General features: G+C 38.9%; 1 protein-coding gene across 15 annotated transcripts in view; it reads right to left on the reverse strand.

The window, feature by feature from the left end:
* LOC119658934 (transient receptor potential cation channel trpm) overlaps positions 1-23,462 on the reverse strand; it is a 489,577-nt gene that overhangs the window by 96,957 nt on the left and 369,158 nt on the right. For all 15 annotated transcript variants that reach the window (XM_038066779.1, XM_038066781.1, XM_038066780.1 and 12 more), the window contains 4 exons: positions 21,595-21,754; positions 16,996-17,132; positions 16,323-16,479; positions 7,484-7,631 (listed from right to left, as the gene is read on the reverse strand). In XM_038066779.1, coding sequence (XP_037922707.1) covers positions 7,484-7,631; positions 16,323-16,479; positions 16,996-17,132; positions 21,595-21,754 — 602 coding nt within the window. The remainder of the gene's footprint in view (positions 1-7,483; positions 7,632-16,322; positions 16,480-16,995; positions 17,133-21,594; positions 21,755-23,462) is intronic.

Genomic DNA, 23,462 nt, shown 5'->3' on the forward strand with positions numbered 1-23,462 from the left:
CATATAACAAAACCACATAGTCACACAGGAATCGCTGAAGTGGAAAGACTTCACAATACAGTGGCCGAGAAATTTAGAATCCTTGCATTAGGCAAACCAAAAGTTTCACCAAGGAGACTTTTGCAGCAAGCTGTCAGAAATTATAATGATCGTTACCACTCTACGATAAAACATACACCAAATGAAGTTCAGAGGCATCAAGTTGATTTTAAAAAAATCAGAGAAAATTTGAATAATACGAAGAAAAAAATCATAACCAAGTTAAACGAAAAGAGAGAAAACTACGAGGAAACACGAACAACAGGCTTCATAAAAAACTACAAGGCCGTGAGACATAAAGAAAGAGCCAAATATCGAAAGGCAAAATTACACAATGTACATCTGTCAAACATTAAAAGGCCGCCTAAATTTATGGACGTTTCTGAGGAAAAGGAAGACGATTTATCAGAAAATATTTTGGAGTTTACTGAAGAGCAGGAATCCAAAATAAATTCGGCACTAAATGGCATATCTCAAGATGAAGTCCTTATTTCAAAATTCCATTTAGATATAACTAGACGTGATATTACCACATTGTCAGAAGGAAAATGGCTCAATGACAATATTATAAATTTTTATCTGAACTTAATAACAGAAAGGAGTAGTCAAGAAAACCCAGAAGACACCCCAAAAGCTTACGCATTCAATACCTTTTTCATGACTCGACTTTTACAGATGGGATATAAAGCAGTGAGAAGATATACAAGGAAGGTAGACATTTTCTCCTACGACATAATTTTAATACCGATACATGTAAACCAGGTACATTGGTCCTTAGCAGTAATCGACTTTAAAAATAAAAGCATTAAATATTATGATTCAATGGGTGAACCAAACCCAGAAGTTTTAAACGCTTTGGAAAAATATCTAAATGACGAATCTATAGATAAACGTAACAAACCTTTAGACACACCTTTCATCAAACAAACTATATCCGATGCTCCACAGCAAGATAACAGCAATGATTGCGGAGTTTTCACCTGTTTATTCGCAGAAAATATAGCTAAGAATAAGGACATAACCTTCTCTCAGACAAACATCCCATATCTTAGAAAGAAAATTTTGTTAGAGATACTTGAGGGGAAACTAATGTCTTGAAATTTTTTTTTATACACAATTACCAAAACTAATAACAAATTAACCATTTACCTAGGGAAAACCAATCATATTCCTACTATTCGTGGCATCCTTTGTACAAATAGCAACAGCAACTCTGACTTTACAACCCATAACGACTAACAACGGATATACAACCATCAACATTGGACAGACGGAAATTATAACTGGTTCAAAGACGATACTGCATGTTATTAACATACAAGAAATTAAATTAACTGTGGATGGAATTGAACAAAACATTGTAAAATTAGGCATTCAGGATTCTGTTATACAAAATGAATGAGAGAATCTCAAAGCAAAATTAACAAGTATAGAACCCAAAAGTAGACCAAAAAGAGGATTATTAAACATTGTAGGAACTGCCCATAAATGGTTGTTTGGCACAATGGACGATAATGACAGGGAAGAAATAATTAGTCACATGGGCGTAATTACGGAAAATCAGGGCAATTTGGCAGCCAACGTTAATAAACAAATCCAAATAAATTCATACTTTAACGAAACGATCACTAATTTCAAAAATATTGTAGAATCCGACAGAAATCGTATAACCAAAACTTACCAAATGTTAACCGAACACGAGAAACGTTTATTTTCCCAGCAACTTAGATTAGACCAAATGCTTAAAATAGAAATGCTCAAAGAAAAACTAAATCAAATTATAGACAATATCGCTTTAGTACGGTTGGGAATTGTTCATCCAAGTATGCTTACAACGGACGAAATTAAGACAATGAATTTGGACTTTTACAAACTGAAAAACGTAAGGACAGGACTTCTTGAACATGACAAAAATACGATAGTAATCGCAATCAAAGTCCCAGATTTATACAAAATTGTAAACTATAAACTCATTACTCCAATGCCTACAGAATCAAATTTAGAAATTGTTTTGGAAGATATATACATCTTAGAAATAAATGAAACAAAATATGAATTCAATGGAAATATTCAATACGAAAGAGAATTAAAACCATTAAACAACTGTATAACGAATAATAACTGCAAATTAATTGTAAACAAACAACCAACGGTAAGGAAAATAGATGAAACTACCATATTATGTAAAAATATGTGCAATCACGAAATAGTAAATATGTGCGATGACAGAAAAATCAAACTTAATGGAAATTTTATGCTAAATGTAAATAATTGTTCTATTAAAATACTGAACGAAACTCTGAGTAACAGAAATATGAAATTCATAGATAGATTCTTTTACACAGACGAAGAAGCTAATAATTTTACAGAAAATCTTAAATTTGAAAATATTGATTTCAAAAATTTCGAGAACTTAGAAGAAATAAAACTTACAAAATTTCACAAAAGTCTTAATTATATAAATTTTTCAAGTATTTTTATTGTTATTACCATTTTAACAATTGTAATTTTCGTCATACTTGCCATTTTACGAAAACATAAAAACATGTCAAATAATTTTGAAAATTTGGAAAAAGATATTTCGAAAATTGTTAGAATTCAGGAGAATTCTTTTTATAAGGGGAGGGAAGTTATGTATAATATTCCAAATTCCGAACAAATAAGAAATATTCTACAACAAGTAAATGCAAACGTTGCTGAAATTTCATGAGAAAATTCCAACAACGGAAATCTGCCAGACGCTACGTTGCAGTTTTGCATTTACCCATCCGCGGAAATTCTTGGTCTTAGATTACAATTGCAATTTGAAAATGTATAAAAGTAAAATGATTACATAGATTGCCCCCCAGTCGTTTTTCTAAAGTCGGTAAGCGTATTACTCGCGAAAAAAAGGATTCGAACTTGAACAAAGTCGATTGTCATTAATTTAGAACTTGAATAAAGTTAATTAGTTTTAAAGAAGAATATTCTTTGATTACTTTTTATTTTTTTTACTCCCATAACCGCATAACGACAAAACTTGCATCCCAGTGAAACAGATATTATCCCTATCAATGACAGCATTCTGTCCAAAATTGCACTATTTAATTTCGAATCAACGCTATCAACCAATGGTGATTTGCGCAATTAAATTACTTCACGTACCAGCGCAACTTAGATAAAATAACATTCTATAGCTGGCACTCTTCGTAATCGACGCATCAACTAATGTCTCAAATCTAAAATTTACCGCAATGTCGTCCGCCTAGTTGCTCCTTATGGCTCTGACCCAGGTCGACTACCAAAGGGAATGAACGGCGTTTCGCCATAACGGAGATGGAGATGTTGCGATAAATTAGTGGCGTAGCACGCTATGAACAAATCCTAAATGAAGGCATACCCAACCGATATAGGGTTGCATGGTAATATAATGCACGCTGACGGAAACTCAATTGCTAAGATTCCGAAACCGCGAGGACTTGACAAATATCAAACGATATCACATTCCTGGACTACAAGAGCATCGAATCATATTGAAAGTAGAGTGACTTCCATTTGGTTAAAATAATTTACACTCATCGTACCGTGATTCCTTGGAGGTGCAACAAAATAATCAAGAAAGCAACCTGAATGATTTCTACTAGTATCGGACAAACTTCTGAAGGAACGCCAGAGAAGGAGAAAGTATTATGATCAAACTTGGATTTGATAAAACAAAGGGAAATGGCAATGATATTCCTCAACCGAGTACTGTGGACTTAGTTGGCTGAAACCGGAGCCTGTGCAAAGGAACTTTTTTTGGGAGTAGGGTAGGTGAATGCGTTTACGCCCAGAGTGTTGGACCCCCGCAACAGCACGCTGGCGGACTATTAACTAAACATCTCCCTGTCATCAGAGAACTAGCATGGAACCGTTTGACACATTACTTCGGGCTAGCCCTCCCGCTCTCGCAGCTTTGGGAGCCTTCAAGTTAGGGAATTTCTTTCACCAACGGGATGGGAGGGAAGGAAGGGAGTTGTTGTTAGTTCAGGGAACCCCTTACCGTCCGATTCCTCCGCCGGTCGAGTTCAATCTTCTTCGCGATAAGAAGAGCCCGAACATAATGTGCAATACGATTCTAGCTGCCAGCGCTCTTCAGCATCTCTCTAACAATGTTGTCTGGAGAGAGCTCCCCTGTCTCTGCATAAAGCTGCTGGCGAAGGCCGTCCCACCTCTCCTCGTCCGTCACTCCATTGCAGAACACATACTCAGGAGATCGCGCCTTCCCAATCCTGTGCAGGTAAGACTAAAAACCTCCATGCCCATTTAGAAGTTGCGTAAGGAAGTAATCAATCTCACCGTGCTTTCTGTCCAACCACGGGTCTAATTTGTTGATGAGCCGCGCAGTCCACCTGCCCCTTCGGTCATTTTGCGAAGAAAGCTGCTCTCGGTAAGAATGCGTTGACATTCTTCACGGGCAACCACCTCTCTTAAGTTTTCGCCCTTACGACGGTAGATAGTTTTGCGCTCATTGGCAAGGAGGGCAACGGGGATCACTCCCGCGATCACCATCACAGCCGGTTCGGAGACGGTGCGATAAGCAGACGCCACGCGCAAAGCTCCCCGCCTATGCACTTGAGCGAGGCGTTTACGATGCACCTTCTTGTCAAGGGCATCAGCCCATACCTCCGCGCCATAGAGAAGAACCGACTGCGTTGCTCCCATGAGGAGACGTCTCCTAGTTGACATAGGGCCCCCGACATTCGCTATTAGCCGGCTCAAGGCTGCGACTCCAGCTGCAGCCCTGTCCGCTGCTGCTCTGATTTACTCGAAGAAGTTCATCTTCGAGTCGAGCATTAAACCAAGGTATTTAATCGCTGGTTTTGACTCTATAGTCAACTCACCGATCGATATGGGACGCAGGGTCGGGATTCTCCTTCTAGTCAGGATGACTACTTCGATTTTTTCCAACGCAAGGTTGAAACCGTGAGTAGTCATCCATTCGCTTACCCGTCACATCAACACCTCAAGTCTGCTTTGCGCCTGTTCAGCAGTGCGTCCGGCAACATAACCGACCAGGCGCGAGTTGAGTCTCAGCAGACTATCGTAGGAAGCGTTCCAGAGGTCCGGCTCTAGGATGGATCCCTGTGCTACTCCCGACGTGATTTCCATCCTCCTTTGGCCCTCTAGCGTCTCATAGAGCAGGGAGCGGTCTTTCAGATAATCCCTCAATACCCGCAAGAGATAGCTTGGCACGTGAAAGGAGTTCTCTAGTGTGCCCAGCATGTCTATCCATCTTACGGAATTGAAGGCATTTCTTATTTCAAACATTATGAGGATCGGTCGAGATCGGTGACTGTGTGCCTCGGCTCGATTAACCGCATCTACGACCTCCATAACAGCATCCACTGTAGATTTCCCTGTTCTAAAACCGAACTGTCTTGCGGATAAGTCCCCGGCAGCACGGATCGCTTCAGCGAGTCTACCTCTGATGAATTTCTCGAGCACTTTTCCGGAAGTGTCAAGCATACACAGCGGTCGGTATGCAGATGGGAGCTCCGGGTCTCCTTTACCCTTACTGATCAACGCGAGTCTGGCCATTTTCCAGCGACAAGGAAAAATGCCCGCCTTCAAACAGGCGTTGAACACTTCAAGCAGCAATTCTGGCCGTTGGCGGAACACCAGTTTGTAAACTTCCGCCGGGATGCCATCAGGACCTGGCGCCTTCCTGTTTTTCATAGTGAGAACCGCTTCTTCGAGCTCTCTCATTGTGAAAGGGGGCAATCCACGACGCTTTCCGCGCTATTTACATCAGCCCGTAGTGGGGGGGGGGGTGTCTGGGGAAGAATGCGGTCGGTGCTCAGTATGCAGTTCCGGGTGACAAGCTTATAGCCAAGTCCCCACGGGTCCTCATTGACCTCGTTAACAAGATTCTGCCAGCCGCGAGCTTTGCTTTTATTTATAGCGCTGCGGAGTCTTCTTTTTCCTGACCTATATTGTGCCTTTATGGCACATGCCTTCCCGTTGGCATGCAAATGTTGTGTCAAACGGCGGAGCTTATGACACTCCTTCCGTAGGTCGGCAATTTCTGCCGTCCACCAGCACATAGAAGGCCTGCCGCGCCAAAGGAGTTAAAAGATCAATATAGAGATGTGAAAAAAACTAACTCGCTCGAGGTAAAGAGAAAGTGGATCCAAATTAAAGAGCATAATAATAGACTGGGTAGCCCACGTTTGGCAGGAACGTGAAAAACAGGACACGTCGATTTGAATTTAACGTGGAAGCAATATATCCAACAATAATATAAGTCGATTGCTCTGCTCTGGTAAGACAGCGTAAATAATATGGATTCACTGGATGTACCAGATATTGAAATACCTCGCTAATAGTTCAGTATTTTGGGAATAGTTACTAATGACGGAAACAGACCACTGAATTTCTTTACTTTCTTCGCTAGTAGCACCGAGAATGCATGATATTGATATTTGGATCCGTAAAACATATAGCTGTGGCAGGCCTGACGAGGGAGAGGTGGAAAGGGGGGATTCCCCGGGCCCGAAGTCTTCTAAGGGGCCAGAAATAAAAACTTGAATATAAAATTGGACAATAATGAGACCCGCGTCATTTTTACTCCAGACTTGTATAATTTTCACCCCGTGCCACGCTTTTCGACATAATTTTCATTCCTTATACGAAGCAATCAGAATGATAATGGCGTAATTGAAAAACGCTGTCCTATTTCCATTCTTCTTCCACTATGTTTGATAAAGAAACGAGAAATCTCTAGGGGCTATTAGGTGGAGTGATGATCGAGGCATATGTTTGCATATCAGAATGCCTAGGATGTGATCCATTCTATTAGTGGATCTATGAACGATAGGTATAATGACTTTGACTTTGTGGGTTTCGGCGACTTAGCAAGGCTAAATGTATGCAACCAATCCAAGATTAAGTCCATTTTAACCAATGATGCTACACCAGGATACTTTCACATGATGTCATTTCGAACTAATGGACAATTTGGTTGAGAGATGGCTTCCACCACTTGGCATTTTCAAAAATGGTCACTATTCTATTGCCACCTATGCTAAGTAGTAGAACCCACCCTCGCAGAAAAGCAGCCGAGTAGGCCATAGTGCAAGAAAACTGAAAGATTGTGTTAATATGGAGTAAAGTTTAGAATTCAAGCATGTAGTAAAATTCCACGGTAACACCTTATTGCATTGAGTGATATTTTTTACCATAATTTGCCTCACCTAATTTTTATAAGCAGTCATTGGTAAGAATATATTGAAAGTCAAATTGAACATGTGCGAGTAAATGTCAGCATAAGAAAGATTGAAGGGAACAAATCTAAAAATTTCAACAACTTCATACTTCTATTTCTTTAACACCGAATTCCATTGGGATGAATAAGATTTCAACAGAAATTCTAGCCCTTTCAACCATATAAAGAGAATTTATTCAAGCAGAGTTTCAAACTTACCAAATTCTTATTCCTAGTACATTGTAAAAGTTCTTGATATAATTTATCCCCTTGTTCATAGCCCACGTCGAAAGTCTTTTGTATTGTGGTGATTAGGTAATCACGCATTGATTCCAGAACGGGTTGCTCCTCGCCATCTGCTGCATATCTGCGAATTGAAAAGGACGTCGCAAATCAATTTCAAAATACTAAACAATGCACACGTGGAATATTTAATGGTTTTTAGACTAACAGAAATCGATATGTATGACTATCTCCAAGGTTTCGAGTTATTTGGGTGGTGGTTAGAAGCGAAGGCCTTGATTACGCTAGCAAACAATGAATTCCAATTTAATCCGATCGGTATGAGGTTATGAATTTAAACATAAGCACAGGGCGTTCGAAGGCCGTAATTCAAATTATAAATGCTGATTTGGTTCTTTCCAAAAGGCAGAATGAAAAGAATATCGTTAATTTTGTATAATATATATTTCATATATATTTCTATTATATTTTTCTAATTTTCATTAATATGCACTGATATAAATTACTTAAGTTTCATAAACCAAAATTTTTACAACTTTTTTTATTTACAATCAACTGTTTTACATATGAATAACAGACATTTCAATTTGACTTTATCTTCCAAAGGTTCAAAACCTAAAGTTTAATTTGCTAAGCGGCACTACGAGCAGGACAAAAAACATATATTTCCTTAACGAGGCTTTAGATAGAGTGGAGGAAAAAGAGTGTGGATTAGGAACTACGTGGATTCTTTCTTCTTTTTTCCTAGCCTGATAAACTATTTCCTTCAGATTCTAACATATTTAATTACATTGTGTGTATTCTTGGATATGAATGTCAAGATTGTGGTTGAAATGATAGTTAATCCTTCCTACTGGAAGCCGTGTATGCAAATAGATTTGATAACCAATTTAAAAAGAGAGGGCATTCATGATTTTTACTATTTAACGAGGAGAAACCACATTAAAATCGGTTTACTGTCTGCCACACGCACTTTTCTCTATAACGATTACACCGATTCAAATGAAATTTGGTGGACAGGTGGTGAGCCTACAAAAGAAAAACGAACATTTTTGAAAAGTGGCGGTTTATTTCTCAACATAGTCTCCTCTTAGCTACACTACGACACACTTGACCCAACGATGATCCAACTTCTTTAACCCGTCTGAAAAATATGTTTTCTCGAAGTCTGCAAAATGGGCCTCCGTGGCGGCGATGACCACCTCATTCGACTCAAACTTCTACCAGGCGAGTGACTTTTTAAAGTTTGGAAACAAAAAGAAATCGCAGGGGACCAAATCTGGAGAATACGGTGGATCGGATAGCAGTTCGTAACCCAATTTGACCAATTTGGACCTGGCGGCGGATGAGGTGTGAGCAGATGCGCTGTCATGGTGATGGAGCACTTTTTCTTCGCTTTTTTCTGCAATACGACATAGTGTCTACAGGTTTTCTATTCATATCCCACCTTGTGAATCCCAGAAAACGGTGGCCATCGCCTTTCCGGCCGATAGAGCAGCCTCTCGCCTGCTTCGGAGCACATCCACCGGCTGAAGTCCACTGTTTCTGCCGCTCTTTGGCCTCTAGTGCATAAGTGGACCAGGTCATGAAACGGCGCAGAAACGCAGACGCGGCACCCACGCGATGTTTAGAGATGCCTACTGTGTCCTAGCTTTGCCGTTTTCGGAACACCTGGGAGTAGCTCATCAAAAACGGATGTGCGTCCAGGTTGCAACAAAGGCGCTGTACACAGAATCCAAGTGCTCTTTGATTTCGCAGCGCGACATGAATCGAATCACCGACTGATATTGCTCTTTTTCCATTTTTCCAAAATCCTCGGACACACCCGTTTTTATACGCAGTCAAAACAAAACTACAAGTCCGATTCGGCTGGAATTTTGACAGTGGGCGTCAACGAGAATATACTATACGATAGTGAATTTCTCTTTCCATAGTGGCGCCAACGGGCGGTAAGGATAAGTACTTATTGGACCGCGCTCGTACATATGAGAGCTATGAAATCCCACCCATATAATAAATGACATAATTTTATGTGGAGTTTAAAGGGGGATGCAAAATTTTTTTCTACCTAATATACCCGTGTAGGGTATCAAATGAAAGGTTTCAATTAGTACTTTCACATTAGTACATTCACGCGTAAATTGCATAGGAGGATGTAAAAATATTTTGTTACCGAATGTAGTCATGTGTCGTATAAGATGAAAAGCTTCGATTAGTACAATGTGTCGTATAAGATGAAAGGCTTCGATTAGTACTTTCCAAAACTAATATTATCTGAAATAATAAAAAAACTTATTTCTTTTTCGTTGGTGTAGATATTTATTCTTGCTAATATCGATATTTCGGGAACCACTTGTTCCCTTCATCAGTACTAATAAGTCTATTAGTTTTGACATAAATTGTGAAATGCGCGAATAAGGAATCAAAAAGTGTAAATGTAAAATGTATACCCAACCCAAAAATCTGAAAAACAGGATGATGCGCTTATATGAAATCTAGGCCTCAAAATCTGTCCTATTCGAATGTCTGCTTCTTAACTTCTTCCTAGGATTTCTACGGCAGCAGCATAGAGGACAGTATTGTGCATATTACTGCTAAGTTTCATAGAAATCATGCTATTAGTGTGTAAGTTGTAGCAGTTCAAATTCACGCAAATTTACTGCATTTTAAGCTATGCAAATAAGATGTTGACGTCATAATTAAAGAGAATAATTGACATGTGAGTGAAATACTAAAATTCCATTTATGAAGAATGTACTTCTTCAAGCTTATTAAAATCGATTCAATGTCTGTCTGCCACACCCGATTTACTTGAAAACGGCTGAACCGGAAATTTATAAGACGTATATGACATCAAAAGTGAACTTATCTGAACCCAAGAATCCGAAAAAAATAAGGGTGGTGCGCTTAGATGAAACCTCGACCGTAAAATATGTCTTATCCCAATATCTGCTGACATAAACTTACCAATAGTATATTACCAACTTTTAGAAATTTACTGAAAAACCCCTTTAAATTCATTCTAGGACTACCAAATTTCGTAGAGACTATATTTCACATACACATACCAAATTTCATGGAAAGCCATGCAAATAAGATGCTGACGTCATAATTAACGAGAATAATTGAAAATCGGGTGCAATATTAGAGTCACATTTATGAAGAATCTACTTCTTCCTAGCCCTTTTTAAGGTTTTGTGTAAAACAAAACCTTATTAAAATCGATTCAATGTCTGTCTGTCACACGCATTTTCCTCCAAAACAGATAAACAGCTAATAGGAAATTTGGTGGACAGATGGGAACTATGAAATCCCATGCGAGTGGCATAAATTTAGATGAAGTTTAAAGGGGGTTCCCCAGGGGGGATTCAAAAATGTTTTCACCGGATATAGTCGTGTAGGGTATCAAATGAAAGGTATCGATTTGTACTTTCCGAAACTGACATTGGTTTTGGCGTGAATTGCAAAGTGCGTGAGTAAAGAGTCAAAATGAACGCACTTTAAGTGAGACAGGACTCATTTTCGGAAACTACTCAACCTAAAAATTCGAAAAAAATCAGGGCTGTGCGCTTAGATGAAACCTAGGCCTCAAAATATGTCTCGTTCCGATATGTGTTCAAATTTACTTGAAAACTCCCCTTAAATTCATCCTAGGACTGCCAAATGTTGTACCAGCATAGAGGAGAATATTTCGTATATACGTGCTAAATGGAAATCTGGCCATTAACGCCAAAGTTATAGCAGTTCAAACTTAGCAATTTCGAGGGAATTTACTACTTCCAAAGCCATGCAAATAAGATGCTGACGTCATAATTAACTGGAATAATTGACATTCGCCTGAAGCCCTTTTTAAGGTTATGTGTAAAACACTTAGGTGAAATCTAATCTTCGAGAGATGTCCCATGCCGGTATCTGCTCAAATAAATTTACTAATAGTATATTATCAACTATTTGAAATTGACTAAAAAACTCCCCTTAAGTTCATCCTAGGTGTATTACTTTGCACCGACATAGAGGACAGCCTCCCCATACATGTGAATGGAGGGTGCAAAATTTTTTTTCATAAAATGTGGCCATGTGGGGTGTCAAATGAAAGGGCTCAATTAGTACTTTTCGAAACTGGTTCCATATTTGATATTCGGTGAAACATAGGGGAGTGAGAGTGCAAAATATGACCCCCAAAAAGTGTAACAGATCTCGCTCTCAGAACCTATCTAAGCAAAAAATCTGAAAAAAATCACAGTGGTGCATCTCTACTAAGTCTAGGCCCCATTTTAGAAATTTACCCGGCAACCCCCCTTATGTTCATCCCAGAAGTATAAAATTTGGTATAGGTGTAACGAAGAAGTTGCCCAAGTTGATCAAGTTTGAAGAAAATCCAATTATTATTAACAAAGTTATAGGGGGTGTAACTCTGCCACCAGTGAGATTTGAACCGCAATCTTCCGTACGACAAAATATGGACACGATCAATTTATATACTTGCCCATATATGTACAGTATTCGGAAATAGGCAGTTTGTTTGTTTAGGGTGAGGATAATATCTATGGTTGCAATATCTATGTATATCTTGTAGTTTGGAAGAGAATGAATGAATGAATGAATGATGAAGGAATATGTTGGATTTGTAGCTATATAGGGATAGAAAAATGTGCGTTGAAGTTTCTTACATAAGATGAACACAAAACCTTTATGCCCGAAGCGCGAGCTTCCGGTATTCCGACTTGTTTTGTATTTGTTCTAGGTTAAATTGTTTGCATTTGATAATAATCATCTTCTTCTTTTTCTTCAGTTTTTGTCCCTTTCACAAACGGGGTCGGCTCGCTGTGATCAATTTCGCCATTTTATTTTATCAAACGCCTGATGTGGATGTAATCGCGAGGCTTTTAAATCCCCATCCAGCGTATCAACCCACCGGGATATCCTCATTTCGGATGTGATCAAAACGAGTCACGCCACTAGTCCAAAGCAACATTTTCGTCTCCATTACCGCAAAAGGCCGTTCATTTTCTTTTATAGTCGGCCCACACTCAGCACTATAGAGAGCAATAAACGGGCGACATTATGGTAAATTTTAGATTTCAGACGTTCGCTGATACGTCGATCACAAAGAACACTAATTGTGGAATGCCAATTCATCCAGGTTGCGTTAATGCGTGAAGCAATTTCATTATGCAGTTCTCCATTGGCAGATAGCATTGACCCAGGATTTTTAAATCGCTCTGTTCAGGGCAGGTTATTGCTATTGACAGAACTGAGCGATTTAAATATCTCGAGTCAATGCCATCAGCCAATGGAGAACTGCATTATGCTCCTCCGTTAGAGAAACACAAAACCATTTATACCTGAAACGTCAAGCTTCCAGTTTCCCAACCTGATTTAATTATTTGTATGATTTAATTAATTGATTTAATTATTTGTATATTATATATATTTATCAATTACTCGAGGCAGACATGTGTATGTATATGTATGTACTAATGAAGCTTGTGGCAAGTAACCAGTATGATAGACATGTGTGAGAACAAATTTAAAATAACAATTGAGTAAATTAATATTTTGTGTGGTAACCATTAACTTTAAAATTGCTCTTCTTTTCATTGATCCTACAAGTTTTTTCGTAAACACTGTCTTGCCGTTCGTAACGATAATGGTGGGGAGTTTTCACCGCCACGTCATTAGAAACACATGATAACACCGTACGTACAATCAGAAGTAGACTAAGAAGTTGTCTCCTGGACATGCGCAACCAGAGAGGTTCTGACATCTGACATGCTTACCTTCGTTTACATGTTGCGTCCGCCACTTCTCACAATGTTGGAGAGCTGCGACCCGCAAGTTCAACATCAAGAGCTATCTTGTTGATTGAGCGGCAGACACACCTGAGAATATCGATAAGCACTGGCCGCCATCAAAAATGTTCATTTATCGGGTGCAACGCAAGACGTTAGCCATGTTCCGAAGGGGCGTCACAAGATTTGATTCACCGCGGAATCCTGCAAGTGGATCGATGAACGGAGGGGATTGAAGGCCCTATTAACTATTGCGGTGAGGATGTGGGTGTAACGCGCTGAAAATCCGATACCCTGCGAAATCCCGAAAATTCAACGTGGTGCGATACGAAATAAAATTTGCTATTGCGTTGGTCAGAGAAGCGGAAGATGCCGCAGATAACAATGATTTCAGAAGTGTATACCGCCCACCATACCATAAAAGAATTTGCATGTGGTCGCAAACTTTTCGATTATCCTGTGAGGAACGTTAACGATCGACCCCACGATGACAAACAGCTGAAGAGGTAGAAGAAATACTTCACTACTTGTATCACATTCACTAACTGTATCACATCCAGTAGAGTTCCGCCTCTTGTGAATTAAAGCCTAGTCACCGTAGCATGTAAATAGGAACTGTTCTTCCAAATAAAAGCGTCGGAAGTTGTGGTCTCTCCGCAGAGTGACTCATCACTTCACTTCGGTTCAGTCTCAGCAGATCTGGTACTTCCGCTTTCACAGTTAGTGGAAGAAAGGATGATCGTTAAGATTTAAAGAAAGGCACCCGCCATGAGTGCAATTGCCTTTAGCCTCAAAATAGACCTCAGTTTCGGCAACTACCTCCTCATCGGCACTAAATTCCTTCGAGCAAGCATTATCTTGCGATATAAGAACAGGAAAAAGTCGCTGGTACTAGATCTGGAGATGGTGGACAATGGATGCAGAAGCAATTCGAAGGGCAATTCATGCCATTTTGAACAGAGCTTTCGCATACTCAGACATTCATGCAAAATATGTCTTTTGATATCTGTAAAGCCTAAGCTATCTCCATTAATTTCACTTTGCGGTCATCCAAAATTATTTTGTGGATTATTTTGATGTTTTAGTCTGTAACAGCCTCTTTGGGGCGTCAACTGCGTACATTGTCCTCGCTGCTCATTTCGTCTCGTTTAAGCTTAGCAAACCACTTCTCAACAGTTGATTATCCTGGGGCAAAGTCCGAACAATTTTTATTAAGCCAATGCTTGGCTTCAACAGTATTTTTTGCCAAAAAGAAATGCTTTATTAAGACTCGAAAATCCTTTTGAAGATTAGGATTAACTAAAAATCATATGGATTTAATACTAGTAACGCCATCTGTATGTTAGCCTACGAACTTTTCAGCTCAGCCATCCCAGAGTAGGTAGTGTATCTTAGGGTATAGCTTCGAAATAGTACTCACTGTTAACCCGGGAGATAAATCTCCATATGAGTAGAATGATGCCTTATCATTGACGGAACATTGTTCCAAACCCAGAACCATTAGGTAAATCGGATTTCAACTGAACAGCTTTCCAATGGACATAAATCTTTTGGTGGCGCGGTTGAAGATGTTGCCAGTTGGATCTCATCTTCGACGACGTATACCTTAAGAGGTGAAAGGAACACGTGTTGCGTCGATATGAACTTTAAAAATGCGAAGACCAAAACGGGGTCCTGTATGTCTTTTAGAAATTTATGTTTATCCCAGCTAATAACCATGACGTTGTTTCCAAATAAATCAATAAATATCCGGAGAAGGCGACAGATACCAACTTGAGTTTCAACCAGTACTCGGACTATACGAGAGAGAAAGAGCAGGAAATGCTAGCTCATCACGTGGTTGAGACCTAATATTAGGGGCCAAAGTATAGTTACAGGAGTAGATAGTAGTTTGGATGAGAGAAGTGGACAACGTTATGAACTGAAGAAGAGCGAATTTGGCAAACTACTTATGCAGAAAGTGTGCGACAAGGAGAAACAATGTACTGCCTCAGGTTAGGCGAGTTTGCCAATTGCCCCGAATGTCCCGCCACACCCGATGAAATGTAGCTCATTATATTCCATTTTCCAAAGTCCACGGAAGAGAGAAGGGATCACACTCCACAATCTCGTGGGGGATAATGAGAAATCTCGAAAACCACCACAGCATAGCATAAACGTGTTGGCGGTAATACTGCGGGGATATGAGTAGGCGTGTACCTCACACATTGCCTCAACATCACTCAGCAGCATTTTTCTAAAATTTCTCCTCTGCAGCTATATATTAACAAGATTTCCCATCCCAAAAGCAGCGACAGTTTCATTCTTTACGAGGGCGATATTCTCTCTTTTGCAGTTTTGATGACATTTTCGTATTGTCTCGAAAGGGAGATAATTGATGATTCCCACAGAACACTTTGTTCCTATTTAGAATTCCAACAAAGAAGGGTCAATCTCTGCATTGTCCGGTTTTCAGTTGTTGTTTTGCGTTAAGCTATCGATTTGTATGTTTGAGAGAGAACTGACCCTGCTATTATTATAAATATAATAATACTCCTGCCATCAGGTTATATAAGATGCGGAGAAATCGTGTTTCATAGAATCCGGGACAAAAACTGATTGACACCACGATGTAAGCGCACTTTGACGATCACATCTGTGGAATTTTATTTATGTAGGTTCTGGCGGCCATACAGGATCGTCAACTTGCCGACCGTGGGTTATAGCAGTAAATTCGACTTAACGACAATGGCCAAAAGTGTGTGAATTGATTTGTGGCGGCACTAAATTTTAAGAAATCGTCCTGAGTTGAGTTAGGACATTTCTGATTATAATGATGTTGAATTAGATATAAAGAGAATGTTTCTAGTTTGAGCTGGTGCCGAAATAATTAAAAGTCTGCTAAACACAATTTATTTTCCACTCAAGGGTATCGAAGATGATAGATAAAAATTCCTCTACTGTCTAAAATTCCCCATTTCTAACAAACTAAAAACTACCCTGTACTAGGAGGCTATTAAATTATTTTGAATTTCAATACTCACTTGTGCACAAAAGCTATAATATCCGCAGCTCGTCCTGATCCATCACAAACTACAACAGGAACGGGCGGTGTGTCCGTGACGTATTCTAAAACTGCTCGAATCGTGTTGGTACCCCCTTCAATGACTAAACAAACCACTGGAGTGCTTGAATGTGTGACTGCAATGAGAGCACAGAAATTAGTAAGGATTCAAGATATGGAGACAGGAAATGGAAACAAAGCGAAAATATTAGCAAGTGCATTCGACGGACAGATAGTGAAGTGAGTTCATTACGATTCCATCAGCATGTTGATAATTCCTCCGGGTTATTCATTGAGAGCTTATGCATGCCCACAATGAAAACTCTGAGCACCCTATGAATAGTGCACTGCATAAGATTGCAATGCAGTCGAACGGACTTACGGAAATTACCTTTTGGGTAGCAACGTAAGAGTACCTTTGGTGTTTATTTGGTGCATTAAAGGTATAATCCAGATAAATACGAATCTTGATAGAGTTAAATTTCAAGTTTTAAGCAAATGAAAACTGTCTTAGATATTTACAAAAAAAACTATCGAATCAAATCTCTTCAGAATATTTCACTTCTTCTTTTGTGTCATATACAATAAGGATCAAAAAGTACATGTAAGTCTTTGCACTATATCTTCGCCTTCCGTTGCTTCTGTATACTTACACGGATGCAATTTCAAGTTAGAAATGAACTTTTCCAGCTTCCGTCGTAGAATTAGTTCCGCTCCGTATTTCCCCATGGTGCCGTTGTCCACAAGAAGAAAGTAGGCATGCCGATTATTGAGGACGGCCAGTTTAGATCTGTAATAAGCATTCCCTTGAAGATTTAGTTTCAGATAATTCTCTCAATTATATTCAAATGAATTTTAGATCTACTTGATTCGCCGTTCATAGGGTCAGGCGAAAATTTAATAACATTTTTATGAATCGAAGTCTACAGAATATCCACTATATTCTTTTAAACAGAGTGAACAAACTCAAGTAAATTGTAAGCTGTAAGACAGAATTTAAGCTCTTGTCCAAAAATATGTTACGTTGATTCCTTGGATACACTTTGAAGTATTCAAAAGCATGTTGCCGTTTGCCTTTTCGCCCACATGACCATAAAGATAACCAATGGTGATGTAATCAATAATGATACAGGTTTTTAAGTCAAGTAATTGCCAAAAAGCATCAACGTCATTTTTTGAAACATTTCGATGTTGGATGTGCGAGTAGCTCCCCAAAGTTGTGCTAATATGTAAGTCCAGATTGGCTTTATCGTTGCTTTATATATCACTACTTTGAATTCCAAGCTTGTAAATTGGTTGATTAGCCAGTGCAGATTTTTGAATCTTAGGTTGACCTGAGTTTTCTTGGTTGCAATATGTTTCTTTCTAGTAAGCCTCCTGTCTAGGTAGGTATACCTAGGTATTTTACCCCCTTAGACTGAGGAATGGATACGCCGTTAAACTTAGCTGGATAAGATGTTCACTTCTTCAATATGAAAGTGACATGACTACAATTTGTTTTAGTTACTTTGATTCTCCACCGGGGTAACAATTGCTCAACCCCTTTCATGTGATTCTCGAGGGCTTGAGATACAACGCTAGGATTGGAATGTGTACCATGTATCGCCGTCTCCTCAGCGATCGTATCAATAAATAAGCGCTCATTTGTGGGCCTATCTGCTATACATCAAATAAAAAAGATGGCCTTCACTTTTTACAAGAGGCCTTTATGCCAGACCTTGTCAAATGCTGGTGCAACATCAAGGAATGCGGCCGGGCAATACTTGATAGCTTCCGAAGCACAGTTTAACGCTGAGGCTAATCGATGAACTTCTTCAACAATCCAATGTTTTCTTTTGAATCCAAACTGGTGAGAAGGAATAACTTCATTTTCGTCCAAGTGTTGTTGTAACTTGTATAGTAGGAGCTTCTCGAATAGCTTTGTTCAGGAGGGAACCAGGCTTATCGGTACATAGGACGTGAGAAGCGTAGGATCTTTAACTTCCTTCTGGATTATCGTTATTTCTGAAGATTTCCAGCATTTCGGGAAGTAAACAAGGAGTAAGGCAAAATTTAATATATGTGTCAGCTGAATGATTGCAGATCTTGGCAGTTATCGGATCTTGCTCGTAATAAGGTCGAAATCAGGGGATCAATAGAATCAATGTGGTCTTACGAGAATTTTTGGAATATGAGGAACTTTCAAACGGCGGTCTCAGCTGCCGTTCTAAGATTTTGTGTAAAACAACACCTTATTAAGATCGGTTTACTCTCTGTTTGGTGGTCGAAAATGATAATTTTCCACGAACCCATTCTCAGAAACTGCACAGCCGAAAAATCTGAAAAAAATCAAGATACCGCCAATATACATTGCCTAAGCTCCGAAACACCCTCCATACCGATGCCTTTTCAAATAAAGTTAATAATAGTATATTGCTATAATTTTTAGTTTTTGACTGTAAAGCCCTCATTAAGTTCATCCTAAAACCACACACAATTTTGCACCAATATAAGCTATAACATAGAGCATGATCCTACCAAGTCTGGGGGAAATTCCACTATTACACTTTAGTTATACAGTAGTTATGTATTAGGTCAGAGTAGTCGTTTCTATGCAAATGTAAGATTTTGAATATCAGTATCACGCGAAAGTGGATATATTCTCACATAATATATGCATATAATGCGTGCTAGGTTCTAGTGAGACAAATGTTTTCATGAAAGAAATACACAAAACCTTTCATATCTGAAGCGTCAAGCTTCCGGCTTCCCAACTATTACTTTTGAACAGTTTGAATGATCTGAAACTCCACATTTGGACTTCAGTGTTGCATGCAGCTGATGTTAATACTTCAATAAAACAATGTGCAGCCTGGTAGAGTTTGAGGTTTGATTTCAAGGACACATCAGCCAATCAGGTTGCTTGGTCAACAGTTTAGTAGACTCAGTACGAATTTTTTTGAGATTTGCAAAAGTTATAAGAACCGGCGAATGATCGAAACTTAGATCAATGTAGGGTTGCGCAGTTTGTTTCCTTATATATTTCTTGTTATACCAAAGTCAATAATAGTCAGGTGTTTTACGGCGATCAGTCGGCTAATAAGTTGGATAGTCCCTCGATAACACATCAAATTCACAGTTTGTCAACATGGGAGTCCGGAAGGTTTTGCCTCTTGGCGAGATAAGTCTTGAGCCCCAATACTTGTGTTTAGTATTGAAATCTTCAGCTACAATAAATCTTCCAACGAACATGTTGAAAAAGCTTACAAAGTGTTCTGCGTAGGTGGTAAATCGCGGAGGGCAGAATCCAGCATAAAGTATAACCGGATCAGCATATAGACGTGGCTAGCATACAGTCACGATTTTTAAAAAGGATTCCTGAACCTCCATGATCTTTTCCATCAGAGTGTTTAGTATCATAACATTTTTAGCCTTGTATCCTTAAATAATATTTGTCGGAGAGATATCCTCCGATATGAGGAGGGTGTCGATCCCACTGTTGAGGGCGGATACTTGGCTAATACCATTCGCATTCCAGTGGCAGCTTGTAGCACAGCTCATTTATTTGTGAGAAGCGTTTGGAGAATCAGTGTCTGATTTCGTATCAGTTTTTTCATTGATGTCATAAATTGATTCATGTTCTGGATGAGTTGTACTATTATAGATTCTAAATTACTTGGGGATCTGGTACGCTGCGTTAATTCGGGACGATTGAATTTCACAGCGTCAGCATAAAACAAGGTCAACTGGGTTTTAACAGGCACAACTTTGTTCGGATCGTAGGGAACAGCGTTTGGGTTTAGATCGCCTTTTAAGGTTTTTTGGTTAGTGGTCAAGATCTTTGGCTCACTAAAATGTACACCGGACGTCCCCTGCATTTGGCAATGTGGTTGTTACCGCAGTTACCGCATTCTTTGCAGAGGGATGCGCATTTCCTTGCCTAATGGCCAATTAGTTGTGGGATGGAAGTCGCCGCATATGAAGCATACACTTGGAAGTGCACAGAATAGCTAAGTTTCTCATGTTCCAACTTAACTGGCTGACTGGCTGCTTTGAATCGGTTCTTAATGTTATAGATCGATTTAATCTTAAAGCCTTTTTCTGAGAGCGCTTCAGAGATTTCAGTTGAGTCAACTTCAAGTTCAATGCCTTTTATTACTACTAGTAGCCCTTTGCTACTTTTAAGCAGGAATGTGTAATAATCTTTCTTTGCCGAGTTTTTGAGGACTTTATACAGTCGCCTTCGTTGTGGACTTTTGTCTTGTCAACCTTGCCTTTTTTCATTCAAATAACATAGAAGTTGTTGCGTCCAATCTTCTGGGTTAAGGAATTAGCCAGTGTAGAACTGCTACGCTTGCGTAAGTAGATGGGCGGTGACTTGAGTAATTTAGTATTCCCAGTAGAATGTCTACCATCTTCATTCTCAGTAGAACTTTCATTGTCTTCATTGCGAAGGATATTGGGTCGATTCTGCGAGTGCTTGCTAGCCGGTAATGTTTTGACAATTTTCGCTGCACTTTTTCCCTTACTAGACTTATTTAGAGATGACTAGGACGTACCTATATAGTGCAGATATCGATGCGCCTTTCCACAATTTCCTTCGTTTTAACATTGAGCTTATCAATATTTAGTAATCAGATACTAATTTGTGTAGCTTCGACTAATCTGCTTGCATCTTGGTGTTGAAGATATCTCAAGAACTCTTTCACATTTCTCGACAAAAGCGGGGCCCGTTCTACTGCATTGACTGAGGTGAGTGCCTTAGTACTTTTCCGAGACTTTTCAAATGGAAACTCAATTGTTTGTAACGACAGTCAATTTGTTCTTTTGCTGGTCAACTTGTTGCAGGACCTGTCACCAAGAGAGATCAGGTAGGATCTAGCAAATTGGATTAACTTAAATTATACTTTATATAACCCTTTCTGGCCCCAGTTTCGACAATATTTCATTTCCAGTTCCATTGGCATTGCTACCATTTTTATTTATTTGCGAATTCAGCTACGAGGTACAGGCTGTTCTCCTTGCTATATCTTATCTTTTAAATTTATATGGCTATTTTTATTCACGCAACGTAAGAATTCCTTTTTCTTATTTCGATAAATTGTTGAAATGTCGATTAAGTGGAAGCTTACAATCTTGAAATTATCACATAAGAACACAAAACATAGCATGCAACTCAAATAACAAAGTGAAACACCATTCAAGTATAGCTACATAGACAATTCTCCTCAAGGGTCCGTCGCAAATGTATACTTGTTTTACTAAATCCTTACCGTGGGGAGCTGATACTATGACATGGCACTTCACGGTTGTGCCCGAGGAGTTCATGATTACGTTCAACGATTCCCCATGGAGCGATACCAATGCTGACTACTCGTCCAGTACGTTGTTGTCCTTCGAGCAAGAGTGCGTCGCCAACTTGTTTCGTAACACCTGCAAAGACAAAATATTTTTTTTGTTCATAGATTCCAGTGAAAAATAAATTTAAGGAGACAACCGTAAATCATATTTGTATAACACAAATATTCCGCAAAATGAACTCCTCCAGGATAACTTCATTTTTGTTTTCCTCGAAGTTCATTCTTTGTAGCAACATTGAAGTGTAGCTATGACGACTTTAATTGAATATTTTGAAGGTTTCACTTTTCATAGCCCGAACGGAAAGGAAATACACAATTCACAAAATAACTAGATACACACCTTTGGGATTTCAGAGCAGAAGATATCTCGTAAATTTATTATAACATAGATGGATGAATTTATATCTTTTTCTCCCTTCCGTTTCCTGTTGGGTAAACTTCCTCCTACGGTGCAAATGTGTACACATATGTTTATGTGTATTAACCTATTTTCTTGCCTTTTATTATAGGAATTTAATATCAAATAGCTGACATGAGATATGCATGAATGCACATGTAAGCACTGATTCGAGGCTCACATTTCACAAGGAAGAAATAACTTAGAAACAATGGAAGCGAACAAAATGCAATAGTTCTTTACTTCGCTCAGACTCATTCCAAATAGCTTTGAAACCCTTCGTCGAATATAAGTACATCCGAAATAGATATCTACACCGTCCTGGCATGGATCTTTTCAGAGCAAAAGGGAGCTCCGAAAAAATCTGATACCATATTAAATGAGGAAAAAAGCTTTGAATAATGAACAAGTTGAAAACCGGAAGCTTGAGGCTTCAGATACAAAAAGGTTTTGTATAAGAATATTTGAGTACACAATAGTTCTATTTGTATGTAGCTAGCTAGCAATGTCTATGCGTTCAGACTATCGAGATAACATTCCGTGCCTTAGGTCACAGTGAATTTATACAAAGAAGGAATTGTAACTAGCTACACCTTTGCTAACAACATTAGGATTTTCACAAAAGTGCAGTGTCCAAGGTGTCATGCTCCATGTTACGATCTATCAAACTGAAAAATTTTATGATTCTAGGTAAACTTAAGGGATTTTCAACATTATTAACTTTACTTAGCCAGATGTCAATATGCAGTATTTTGATAACAGGGTGCTTTATAGAGAAAGTTTCCTGATCTTTTTAAGATTTTGTGTGAAATAGTCGGACCATTTTCTGTTGAGTTTGAAGGTGGATTCCCTACACATGCAAACATTTTTTCCAACAATTATGGTCGTGAAACGATTATGGTTTCGAAACTTATCTTATTTCTGATATCAGGTGAAGCAACCTAACAGGGAGTGTGGGCTCAAAATGTATCCCCAAAAAGCGAAACAGGTCTCGTTCTCAGAACCTATCCAAACGAAAAATCTGAAAAAAATCACAATGATGCATCAATATGAAATCTAGGCCTCAGAATATACTCGGTTCCGATCCCCATACATGCAAAAGGAGGTGCAATTTTTTTCACCAAATATAGTCATGTGAGTAATCAAATGAAAAGTTTCGATTAGTAATTTCTGAAGCCGGTCTTAGTTTTAATATTTGTTGTGTTCTTTCACGGAACCAGAAATTACCAAACCGAAAATCTGAAAAAAAATCAAGAGGCTGCCGCTATATGGTGCCTAGGCTACGATACACCTTCAATACCGATATCTGTTCAAGTAATTGACTGTAAAACCCCCTTAAGTTTACCTTTAATTTAGTGACAGTATTTTACTATATTGTCGAATT

Source organism: Hermetia illucens, chromosome 6, assembly GCF_905115235.1.
Source record: "Hermetia illucens chromosome 6, iHerIll2.2.curated.20191125, whole genome shotgun sequence".
Classification (NCBI taxonomy): domain Eukaryota; kingdom Metazoa; phylum Arthropoda; class Insecta; order Diptera; family Stratiomyidae; genus Hermetia; species Hermetia illucens.